Source organism: Protopterus annectens, chromosome 3.part1, assembly GCF_019279795.1.
Source record: "Protopterus annectens isolate FY-2018-M chromosome 3.part1, PAN1.0, whole genome shotgun sequence".
NCBI classification, from domain to species: domain Eukaryota; kingdom Metazoa; phylum Chordata; order Ceratodontiformes; family Protopteridae; genus Protopterus; species Protopterus annectens.
In genome coordinates, this window is record NC_056732.1 from 1,682,942,696 (window position 1) to 1,682,956,098 (window position 13,403).

The following is a 13,403-nucleotide window of genomic DNA, read 5'->3' on the forward strand; positions in this document are numbered from 1 at the left end:
CCAAGATAAGAACTGTAACTCTGCTGCTGCTGCTGGCTCGAAAGGGGGAAGTGTTAACTTTTCCAGGACGAAGTTGAGGTCCCATGTAGGCAAAGGTGGCTTCCTTGGAGGTTTTACATTTTTAATTCCTCTCAGAAACTGCCTGAGTAGAGGATGAGAGAAGGTTGGAGGATCCATGTTGTATTTTGCTGAAATTGCTGATGCATGAATCTTAATGGAGGAGTAAGACAGGCCATTGTGGAAAAGGTCTGCTAAGTATTCCAGGATGTTAGCTATGTTTGGTAATGATACACTTTCTCCTTTTGCTGCACTCCAAATGAGGTATCTTTTCCATTTGGCTGAGTAAGTCTTCCTTGTGGAGGGTCTGCGAGCCTCCAGTATAATGTCTTTAACCCTCTGGGATAAATCTGGGTTATTTTGTTTTATATAATATTCCAGGCAGCCAGCTGTAGTGTTTTCAAGTTTGGATGTAGGATCTTGAAGTTGTTCTGTGTTAGCAGTAAAGGAACTAGAGGTAGGGGCCATGCGTGTGTCCGAGCCATACTCCTCAGTAGCGGGTACCAATGCTGCCTCGGCCAGTCTGGAGCTATCAGGATGATCCTTGGCGATCTTCTTTGATCTTCAGTAGCACTTTGTGCATCAAAGGAAGAGGTGGGAATGCATATGCTGTCAGGTTTTCCCAACTGAAGGAGGGAGTCCACCTTCCAAGCTAGTGGGTGGGATGTCCTTGTGCAGAATTTCCTCAATTGGTGGTTGTGTGGGGATGCGAACAGGTCTATTTCTGGTAGTCCCCATTTCTTTGTAATGGATTTGAAGATGTCTGGATGCAGCATCCATTCGTGGGCATCCGTGGTAGTTCTGCTTAAGGTGTCTGCTAGAATATTTTCTTTTCCTGGCACAAATATGGCCTGGAGCTGAATGTTGAGGTTCAGAGCTACATTCCACAGGTCCATTGCCATCCGGCATAGAGGATATGAATGTGTGCCTCCTTGTTTGTTGATATACCACATGACTGTGGTGTTGTCCGTCCTTATCAGCAAATGACCCTGTTGAAGAAACGGTCTGAATGTCTGGATTGCCTGTTTCACTGCCAGCATCTCTTTTGATTTATGTGTAGGTTCAGCTGGTCTTGTGTCCATAGGCCTTGTATACAGTTGTCCACCATGTGTGCCCCCCAGCCTAGGTCCGAGGCATCCGTGGTGATAGTCTGGCTTGGGTGAGGTTTGTGGAAGGGCAGTCCTCTGTTCAACAGACAGGCCTGAGCCCACCACAGGAATTCTTGCTTCAGGCATGGAATTATTGGAATCTGAACTTCTAGGCTGTGTTTGTGTTGAGACCATATATTCCTTAGGTACCATTGCAACTTCCTCATATGCAGCCTGGCATGTGGAACCAATATTATGCAGGATGCCATGTAACCCAGGGCTTGCAGGACCTTCCTTGCTGTAAGCTGGTTCTGTGTTGTCAATGCCCTGAAACAGAGTGGTAGTTGCTTTTGTTTTTCTGCTGTGAGAAATGCCATCTGATTTGAAGTGTCCAATTCTGCACCCAAGAATGTTATCCTCTGGGATGGTAACAGTCTTGACTTTTTCATGTTGACTGTGTATCCCAGGGCTTGCAGTAGTTGTATAACCTTTTCCAAATCTTGTGTTAATTTGGTCTTGTTGTCCGCTTGTATCAGGCAGTCGTCCAGGTATGGATAAATCTGAATTCCCTGAAGCCTGCAATGAGCAATTACTGATGCCAGGCATTTCGTGAATACTCTGGGCAGTAGATAAGCCAAAGGGCAATGCTGAGAATTGATAATGCTCTGATCCTGCAAGAAATCTGAGGTATCTTCTGCAATCTGGTCGTATAGGGACGTGCAGGTATGCCTCCTTGAGATCTAGAGCCACCAGCCAAGACTCCTTGCCCAGCATGGGAAGAAGTTGCTGTAGGGTCAGCATTTTGAATTTTGGAACAATGAGATATGTGTTCAGAGCGGACAGGTCGAGAATAGGCCTCCATTGGTTTTCTTTTCTTGGTACCAGGAAAAGTCTGGAGTAAAATCCTTGCCCTTGTTCCATTGGTGGTACCTTTTCTATAGCTCTCATTCTTAGTAAGTGGTTGATTTGTCCTAGAGCGTTTGTTTTTTGGTTTGGTGGTAGGTTTGGCATTCCTCTCTTTTTGGTAGAGTGTGGAAGTGAAACCTGTAGCCTTTGTCTATTGTCTGTAAAATCCATTTGTCTTGTGTAATGTAATGCCAGTTTACGGAAAATAAGGCTAGCTTTCCGCCTAAGGGTGCTTCCAATTGTTCCCTGGTAGGCGGTATCAGAGCCAAGTCATTGTGTCTGTCCTGTTGAAGTGGTAGTAGCTGGATCTGTGGCAGTACTTCTCTGGTTGTTAGGCTGCCACTGACGTCCCCTGTAGGCCCCTCTGGATTGACCTCTGCCTCTTGGCCGCCTATTTCGCCCTCTCTGTGCTCTGGAGGTGTCTGGAAAGGACCAAGTCTTCGATGGCCAATTTCTACTAAACCTCGGAGGTTGGACCTGTAAGAAATCCTTGACTGTTTGAACAGATTTTGCTTTTTCTTCCACCTTCTTTAGCACTTGCTGTGCAGGGGAGCCAAACAAACTTTGTTTCTCCATGGGAGCATCTAGGAGCCTTGACTTGACATGGTCTGGTAAGGTTTGCTCTTTTAACCATGCATGCCTTCTGATCACGGTTCCAGTCATGGCTGACCTAAAGGAAGCCTCCAGTGCATCATAGCCGCATTTTAAAGAATGATTACTGACCTGCTGAGTGTTATGTACCAAATCCTGAAGGGACTTACGGTCTATAGGTTCAGGAGAGGACAGTTTTTTATTTAGCTGGTCTAACAAAAATTCCTGATACTGGATCATGTGAAATTGGCAGTTTAATGCCCTAGCCGAAAGAGTAGCAGAAGTGTAAACTTTTTTACCCCATCTCTCTAATGCTCTAGATTCTCTTTCAGAGGGGAGGGGGTTTTTGGCAGAGGCAGCTGCTACAGTTTTGGGGCCCTGAGAAATGGTTTCAGGATCTGCAATAGGAGCCTTATACAAGTGAAAGTGTGTGTCCAGGACCCTGTAATATCTGTCAGGTTTGGCAGGGGCCGGGGGAAGAGAGTCAGGAGCAGTACAGGCATCATTAAATGCATCATCCACAACTGTTAGTACTGGAGGAATGGCTAAAGGCCTATGCTGTGGTAAATGTAAAAAGGTCCTAAGCCTTTTCCTTGAATCTGAAAAATCCTGGCCCTGCCATTGAAAATGCTCTCTCATAGCATGTAAGGTTTCCCCAAAAGAAAATTCCTCAGGAGGAGAGGCAAAAGGAATGGAATCTTCTGCATCAGAATCCTCATATGGAGAATAAGGGCCTTCTGGAGGATTTGAATTTTCGGACTCATCCGAGGAGTAGTCAGTGGATACTGGATCGGGGGGCTCTGCTCTAGGCCTTTTCTCTGGAGTGGGTTGAGAGGCCCTGTCCGGGTAAGGTTGGGATCCCCTGATCAAGGAAATGAGACATTTGGGAACTAGAAGTAGGCCTGTGTGAGGCTTTAGCAGGCAAGGCCTTAGAAGATTTAGCTGCTTTAGCCCTAGAAAAAGCCTTGATGGATATAGAAGCAGGGGGCCTAGCAGCTCCACGTGCAGGAGTAGATATGTCTAAAGGAATAGTATCTGATAGGTCCTGGGTGCCTGCTACAGCAGGAGAAATTTCGGTAGCAGATTCAGCCATGCTGTGTGTGGCCTCGGTTGTCGGAGGGAAGCTTTCGGCCGAAGGAAGAACCGAGGACTCGGTTTCAGCCGAAACCGAGACACCCGCAGTAGGCTTAACCGTGGTTTCGGCCGAAACCGCGGACCGCGAGTGTCGGTCCTTTTCCTTACGCTTTTTAGCTAATTGCAAAGTCGGAGTCTCCGACGGAATTTTGTAAGCAAAAGCGGGACCAAAAAACTCCTCCGCAAACTCCGACCGACGTCTAAGTGTCCGTCGGTTGAAGGAAGCACAGGCTAGACAAGCTGATACGTCGTGGTCTGGGCCTAAGCAAGGAAGGCAGTAAGAGTGGAAATCCTTATGAGGTATTTGTTTCCCACAAGTTAAACAATTATTTACTTTTTCTGACATCGGCTGAGGCAAGAAAGAGTCCCCAACGGGGTACTTAGCTTTTTTAGAAGTCTTTGGTAGTAGAAATCTCTGGATCTGACCGACCGGCACTTGCGAACAGCTTCTGCTTCGGCACCGGCAAGAAAGACTGAGGAAAATGGCGTCGGCTGATGCCTTTATACCCAATTCACAGCAGCTATGACGTCGGGTGAAGTGCGACATCAGCCGAGGCCAGACCCAGACTTTGGAATCCGGCCGACCGAAAGGCTGCCTGAGGCAGGACAACCCATATGTTAGGACTGCAGATGCATCCTTGAAGGACATCGGAGAAAACCCATACGAACACAAGGAGGACATACAGACTATGCACAGAAAGCACCCCAGCCAAGAATCGAACCAGAGAACCTCTTGCTGTGAGGCAACAATGCTACCGCTGCACCACTGCACCATCCACTTTATTAAAAATATATGAGTAACTCAACAGGACAGTAGAGCAGAGCATAGAATGTTTTAAAACATTTCTCATGGGTAAGAAAGTCATACATTAAAACCAAGACAAGCTGCTCATGAGCAACACAGCTGCACGTATTAAAGTAAAATGGCTTTAACAAGCCTGAAATACATTAACATACAAATTAGGCCACATTCAGTAATGCCTAAACTAAGTGTACACCATTCTGAGTGACTACACAACACAACCATAACTCCCACCTTCTTCCTCCTAATTTTAGTTTTCCTACTGCTTTTCTTGCAGCCTTAAAATTTGAAGGGTATTAATAAAAATGACAACAAAATGTAGACTACGTGTACACAAGTGTAATACTTCTGAGTGAATACACAGCACTGAAATGTAGTAGGGATGTTCTTGAATACAGACCATGTACACAGTGTAGGTGTTACTGAATCTAGATGAGTGTCTTTTTTATGTAACAGTAGTACTGGCTGCAAGTTCAGTGGTACAGAGGTTTTTTAGCAGCTTGCCCAGTGGCAGTCTTACAAACTGTCTGCCCTGAAAAATATTTTTTGCAGGCTACAAATCCATCTAACAGAATAGAGAAAATTTTATGCAGAAAGATGAGGAAACTGATGACTTTCAAGACTGGGGAGAAGGGGCAATCTTTATTCCATGCATGGGTCCCCTCAAAATTTCTATGGTATGATCCTAGTTACACACAATAGGGCTAATATATAATTACTAACTGCAGGATGGGTACGGCCAATCTAACACCAAATGGGATAGGTTAATTCATGTACAAAAATGGGAATTTTATGCCTAGCCAATGTCCCATGGGGGCAATTAGCATAGTAGTTACCTATAAACCTATTAATATAAAAATCAATGTCTGCATGGTAATACTCAACATACCTTACATTTAATGTAACCAAGAAATGTCATGTACAGTTAGCACAGACACACATGCAGATGCTTCATCTATGTCCCACAGGGGCAATTAGCCTAGTAGTTACCTATAAACCTATTAATATAAAAATCAACGTCTGCATGGTAATACTCAACATACCTTTCATTTAATGTAACCAAGAAATGTCATGTACAATTAGCACAGACACACATGCAGATGCTTCATCAATGTCTCACAGGGGCAATTAGCCTAGTAGTTACCTATAAACCTATTAACATAAAAATCAATTTCTGCATGGTAATACTCAACATACCTTACATTTAATGTAACCAAGACATGTCATGTACAGTTAGCACAGACACACATGCAGATGCTTCATCAATGTGACTGAGACGTGTCATGAGTCAATTGCTACTGACTTAACTGGATTCATAATGTAATGTGAGATACGTCTGTACTGGTTTCCTCAACATGTTCCTGTTTCAGGCCGCACAAGTATGGCTTATTTAACAGTAGTTAGCTTCCTGCATTCTTCTGTGGAAGTAATAAAGGCAGCTATGCTCTCCTGTAATTTTTCAACTACTGTTATTTCTGATTTATGCAGAAAGCAAGATTATTACTTTGTTGAGCATTTTCTATTGCACATAATTAAATCATTGGTTAAGCGATGTTCTAAGACTTTACATTATGCTTTTAATTTGGTGATAATGGAGAATACTGGACTGAGAGTAACCTGTATCTATGAATGTGAATGCAAGTTATGCACAGTCCAGTCTTCTCCATTGTTGTTGTAAAGGTTATTGTGTTTTACTACATAAACAGAAAGTGTGGCCTTTAAAACACTGACCATTTTCTCACAGAAGGGAATTGACAGCACTGCAAGTTTACTGCTGGTCGGGTGTATAACCTCCTATTATGTCTTAAGATGACATACATGAGGTACTGCTGCAACTGAAAAGAACAAGAACTGTCATATTATTAAAATGATAGCAAGATAGTTTGTGAAGTCACATATGGATGTATATAACAGCCCAGTCCTCCAATTGCAAACTAGCAGGAGTGTCCTTAGGTCAGTTGGTGCCCTAGGCAAAAGGGCTCCACATCTCCCTCCACCACATCACCTGGTGCCGCTATCCTGATCCACCTACACCATATAAATACTGGAAAAGTGCCCCTGCTAGAACAGCACCTTAGGCGGTTGCCTAGTTGGCCTATGCCTAAGGCCGGCTATGCAAACTAGTGAAAGACACATGCTTATTATATGAACAATTAAGATTTTGAAACAATAATTTACTGAAATAATAGCAGCTGAAAGGGCAATTGCAACTTACAGTAGGTATGCCAGAAAACAGGCATAGAACTATCATCCACTACAGTACATCTTGCATCCTGACTGCCTTCACCCCGATAGTTTGAACATTTACTGACATGCAGCACTAAATGAGTGATGAGAACAGCCCCCACATCATCTGACCTTGACTAACTAAAATCAAGCAATTCACTTGAAAAAGCTAATAGAACAAAGCTTGCAACAATATGCATTAACCAATGATAATGGAGAACACCGGAATGAGAAACTGTGCATTTGCAATCATGATTTAAAATGTTATGACAGCAGTGTGTATGTCCAGCTACATTTCTGTTATGACAGCAGTGTGTATGTCCAGCTACATTTCTGTTATGACAGAAGTGTGTATGTCCAGCTACATTTCTGTTATGACAGAAGTGTGTATGTCCAGCTACATTTCTGTTATGACAGAAGTGTGTATGTCCAGCTACATTTCTGTTATGACAGAAGTGTGTATGTCCAGCTACATTTCTGCAGTAGCCCTTCTATCAGCATGAAGACACTGTTTCAGTCCAGTGTGCTCCATATCTCCTTTAATTCTACATCCCATGCCAGCATCAACACCAATTCCTCCCAGTACTTCTTCCCATTTAGAAAAGAAACGCTGCTTACTTGTATACAATGACAGGTACATACACGTTGCCTGGTTTTTCTTTTACTGTGTTCACAGCAAACAACCGACCAAAGAATGATGTCTCAAAGTTCACATCTTTGGAGAGATCATCCCTCTTTCCTTCTGCAAAAGAAAAACATGAAGAATGATTGAAGTCTGTGAATAATGTTTCGCATTTCTCATATGATACCTAGCAACATTAATTAAATGTTATAAAAAGGTCCATTGCTACAGTTTTAGTGACAGGATACACCAAGGTATGTCCATACCTCTGAATTTCTTTGCTCAAGAATTCTGTAGGGAACCAAAAATGATTGGGGGGGGGGGGGGTCAGATCAGTATAATTTTTAAAATATTATTCTGATGCACTTAAAAAGTTAAATGAACAACTGGTTTTACATAAACATACATTTTCTAAACAATATGAATTATGATCCTCTACTATCCAGCATTGCAAACTGATTGCAATCCATAGTTCTCAACCACTGGTTGCCACCTTTTCATCCTTCTATTGCCTGACACGTAAGCCACACCCCCGTGCAGAACAAAAACATACCACCTGTGTCAGGATGGTCACATCCTTTTAACAAACACACCCAAAAGCACCGGTTTTTAAAAGACATACTTGGTGAGTGCATTGGTAGCCTCAGATATGGATAATGGAATGGAACTGTAGGCAAAGTGCTCCATGACACACCCTACCCCTTCTATCTACTGTCAACCCTGGTACATACCCCAGTGCTCCCTTATTTGCCTTCCATTCTTTGCCCCTCATACTATCTAGAATACTTTTGTTTTGTTTGATCAAACTTTGCCTTACTTGTCAGCTTTTTCCAACATCCTTTCAGCACATCTTAAATGACCAAGACTATACTGCAATAACTATCTATCTGGGAAATAATTTAATTAAGATGGGAACCATAAGGTCACCAGAAGTTATAAGGTTCCAAATGCTCGGGGCTGCATTTTACAGATTTTTTCCACACCCTTTGGTCCAGTGATAGCTTGAACACAAATCGTGACTTAGGAAAGTATGTATGTATTTTTTTTTTTTTTTGAATGAAGAAATACATTATGTCCACGGCTTAATGTTCAAGAATGATACACTGGCCTCCAACCCAGCTCATAGAAGCTGCCCTGATGAAGTAATTTCTCATGAAAAGCGCAAATCAATTGTCCAGTAGTTCTCCACCTTAGGGATTATAATGCCTAACAAAACCCTTCCCTCAGGTCAAACCTTACAAGCTCCACTAAACCTTAGACCCCCTTGCAAAAATTTACCTTTTAGACCTCCTATTATGTTTATGCTTAATTTACGGTTTTAAATAGTGTTTTCTTGTTTTTTCTATTTTTTTAGATTTTCTAAGTCTATTAGTGCAAGTTCACTTGGAGACTATCACAGACTCGTTTCAGCTTATTTCTCTCTAAACCACATTTCTTTAAAAAACTTTGTATCTAGTTTTCACTTTTTACATGTTTCCCCATTATTATTTGTTATTTTTAGCATTTTTTAACATTTTTAGCATTGCTGTTCAGGGCATATATTAGCATTTATGTTCAGGAATTTTCCCCTTTTTTCTAGCACATTGTATTTGTATTACGGCTATTTGCTTTTTGGGCTACCGCTCTGCGTTTTCTCTTCCAGCTCCTACAGCCATATATTCCATTCATATCCTTCAATCAGGACAAAGCCTTAGACCTCCTTATAGTCCCCCTGATATTTTCAATTTAACATTTAAAGTAGATTTCTCTTTTTTCTGTTTTATTTCCGTTTTCTGATAAGGTGACCCATAGTGTCATGAATTCTTGCAATATTTATCCTGCACAGGTAAACACAACAGTACGTTCCTAGTTTTCTCTTCATGTTTCTTGTTTCAATAAATTGACAACATCACTACGATGTTTTAGTTGTTCAGATTCACTAACACAACACTAAGGATGTGCTCCATGTTTTTCGGAACTGTGGTATTTTACTGTTATGGAGGTTTATTAAACACTGAACCTACGCATTTTTTAGCTTTTGCTTGATAAAGTATGTCTGTTAACACGTGCAGTTTTGAAGGGTTTTGTATTTTTCTTATAGATTTGTATTTTTTTTTTATTGTCTTGTAATGTCCTCTGTACATTAAAACAGAAAATGAATACTTTTAATCCAAAACAAAGATGGCCATGATTCCCGGGCTTTTTACAGTGGCCTATCATAATAAAGAGCAGGCCCACTCACTCTACTAGCCCGACATGCCCCCTCCTTCTGGTATAAATAAGGCTGCATTTTTCTTAGTGCTAACACACTGGATTAAAGCTTTGGGAAGCTTCAATAAAGGACTTCTATTACAAGATTGAAGTGTCTGTGAAGATTTACTTTTAGATTTGGTCTGAGAATACCCGAACCAGGATATTTAAAAATTCACTGAGATTGTCTTAATTCACTGAGATTGCCTTTTTTAGTTTATTTTTTATTTTTAGTTTTTTGTCTTAATTTTTGTTTGTAGAACCAAGTTTGGACTGAATACTGGCTCATTGATCCTCCTACCAAGGGTCATGGTAGATTTTGTCTGTAGATTCGGGCTTTACCCACTGGTCTGTCAGGTACAGGTTGAGACCTCTTGACCAAGGTGAATCACAGCTGCACCCTGAGAGTATTCTGAGGACTGTTTTTACCTTCCAATAGTTGGTAGGTTATCCTCCACCAGGGACACCTTTTCCATTACTTCCTCTATATCCAAAAGATAGTCAATGGTATATGCATCTGTAAATCTGATTTCAGCTGTGAAGAAAGTGAAAAAATAACAGTCAAAGTAATTCATTCCTTCTTGATCCTACACAGTAAAATAGCCTCAGACAAGTTACAGTGACTGTAGATCAGAGTGCGTGTTGTACCTTTAAGAAGCATTCCAGTCAGTTGGCACATGCATATAAGTGCAGAGCACGTGCAAGCAAGAGTGCCATTTTGAATGAGCAGCCAGAATGTAAGCATGTATGTGAGTAGTAGTTAGTCAGTTTGTTAGTTCATTTAATTTTAAGTTTCCAGTCCTCCATTCTGATGTGTTTGCATGTAATAAACTACTTAAATGAACACCCAAGCCTCTTCGTGTTATAAAGATCTACAAGACGAGTGACATGGTGTCAGAATGGGATTCAGAGTCAAGACCATGAGGCATGCAGTTAGAAATTAAGGTGTATATATATATATATATATATATATATATATATATATATATATATATATATATACACAACTGGATCATCCCTACAGCTCAAATGACTTGTAAACAGGTCAGAAATGAAAATCCAGGTACAGAAACTCACTTAAATTATTTTTTTACATGAATATAAAACAAAGCACTAAAAATGCTCAAAACAGATTACTAATTAAACAAAATGTTTGAAACTACAATATTTGATAAAAATATTCGACATACATACAAAAACACTCAAAATAATTTCTGAATTGCATAAAATGTATAAAAAAGGGAAAACAACCACGTTTTCACTATGAGCTACTTTTTTCCATTAACTAAAGCTATTCAAAGTATCCAAAGTGTGCAAAGTGTTTGCAGTGTGTGTTTTATTACAGTGCAGTTATTTCACAAAGTACAGTAACTTCAAAGAGAATATTGTGCAGTTATATATAATTACGAGTACTTGGTGTGTGTTTGAAACTACTTTTGGGCATGACAGAAGCATTTTGCAGACGCAATCCTCTTGTATTTCATAACAATATTGTAGAAAATTGGAGAGTGTTTGAGTAAGAACACAATATTTTTATACAAGCTGCTTTTTCTGACAGTCACATGTACAAAAGCATTCATTCTGCTTAATTTAGCTGCTTCAGAAGCCATTGAAAGAGCGTGTTCATTTGTGTATGCACCTGTTATGTATGCAGGGGAAGGGAAAAAAACACCATATTGTGGTACAAGTTGAAATGCAGGAAAACCCTGAGTCCTTGAAACATAAATTTAAAGAGATGTGTAACTCCCAAATGAATGTTACATTGGAAAGACACTTATTTTACACAACAGATAAAAAGCCTGGTGAATCTTTTGCAGTTTACATAACTGACTTGAGAAATAAGGCAAAAATGTGCAGATTTGGTGATTTAAGAGACGAGTTGATAAAGGACAGGCTTGTGTGTGGTGTTAATAATGATGCAGTGAGAAAGATTTTGCTTCAAGACAGCGATTTAACTTTGATCAAAGCCACAGAGATTTGTCAGGTATACGAGCTGACAGAAAATCACACGAATATGCTTACAAATGAGTGAAGTATGCTTTCAGTGGCTTCCATTACTAAAGTTAATATTATGCAGCACGAGGTTAACAGAGACAAGCTTAAGGGCATAGCAGGCACAGCTTGAGTTAAGGCAAAACCCAGAGTAGCAAGGCCTAGGGTGTCTGCACTTAAGCAAAGGGGTGACACAGCAAAACCTGAGGCAAGCCTCATAGTCGACTGTAGTAACTGTGGTGGAAACCATGAACCTAAATTAGAAAAGTGCTTAGCTTCTGGTCAACAATGCCACAGATGTAAAAAGTGGAACCATTTTAAAAAGCTCTATAAATCAAAAGAGGCACGTTTTTTATTAAAAGAGACTATCCAAAGAAACAAGTTGATCAAACAGAAAGCTCCGATCCTACTTTTTATGTTGATGGTGTGTCTGTGCTTGATGAAAAGGTCAATGCAGTAAATTTGTTGGTAAAGAGCAAAGTATTTTGTACTGTTCTGATGAATGGGAGACCCACAGAGCTCAAAGTGGATACTGGTTCAAAGTGCAATGTTATGTCAGCAAAAACGGTTTACTATCAAAATGTTGAAATTTATTTGGTCTACTATTCATATGATTGACCCATATGGTCGAATATGACTATCAAGTAGTTAATTTGGTTGACAGGAAGTGCATGCAAATTACCTGTCGACATTATGTTGCAAACAGGGCAAAGATTTTCCCTTGTCTGCACTGTTGTGCAATCTCGGAGTTGTAGCAGGGTGTGTGTGTGTGTGTGTGTGTGTGTGTGTGTGTGTGTGTGTGTGTGTGTGTGTGTGAGGTGGGCTGCAAAAGCACTAATGTTAGTTTGCAGGTGTTTTTCGACCATTTTAATGTATTTTAAATGTAGACATTTTTTTCGGTATTTTGAATATTCGGTGTAATGACATTTGACATTATGAACGTCGACCATGTGAATTTCAACATTTGATAGTAAACCAGCAGAAACATTTGCTAGAGTAAGAGCTGGAGAAAAACTTAATTTGGCAAAGTGTACAAAGCTTGTTGCTTAGGGTGATGAAGAAATTCAAACCGAAGGCTCAGTAGTGCTTTCATGTTACTCTGCTGGGAACAGCTATGACTTGCAGTTTTACATAGTCAAAAGACAAGTGCAGTCATTATTAGGCCTCAAAGACAGTTTGAAAATGAGACTGTTTTCATTTAATAAAGAAGTACACCATGTAAGCACATGTAACAGCTCAAATTTCACCGACACTATTTTTTTCTGAGTATGATGATATTTTCAAAGGCAAGCTAGGCAACCTCCCAGTTGTGTACTCCATGAAGTTTGACCCAGAGGTCAGCCCAGTTGTCTGACCAGCACAGAAAGTTCCAGTAGCTATACAGGACAGAGTCAAAGCTGAGCTAGACAGAATGGTGCATTTAGGAGTAATTTGTCCATTAGAAGAACCAAGTGAATGGGTATCCTCCATGGTGGTAGCTTACAAGAAAAGCTCAGATGATATTAGAATATGTATTTATCCAAGAGATTTGAATAAAGCATTAAAATGACCTCATCATCCAATGTATACAGTCAAGGAAGTTGCAGCCCTCTTACAAATGCCACTGTTTTTTTCTGTTTTAGATGCAAAAAGTTAATTTTGCCATATCATGCTTGATCAAAATTCTTCATTGCTAACCACATTCAGTACACTATTTGGGAGTTACAGATTTCTGAGAATGCCATTCAAAATAAATTCTGCCAGTGAAGTCTTTCAA

At 40.5% G+C, this 13,403-nt stretch overlaps 1 protein-coding gene across 2 annotated transcripts in view; it reads right to left on the reverse strand.

Annotated features, from left to right (window-relative positions):
- LOC122798622 overlaps positions 1 to 13,403 on the reverse strand; it is a 396,882-nt gene that overhangs the window by 370,895 nt on the left and 12,584 nt on the right. For both annotated transcript variants that reach the window (XM_044067707.1, XM_044067706.1), the window contains exon 2: positions 7,423 to 7,546. In XM_044067707.1, the coding sequence (XP_043923642.1) occupies positions 7,423 to 7,546 (124 nt within the window). The remainder of the gene's footprint in view (positions 1 to 7,422; positions 7,547 to 13,403) is intronic.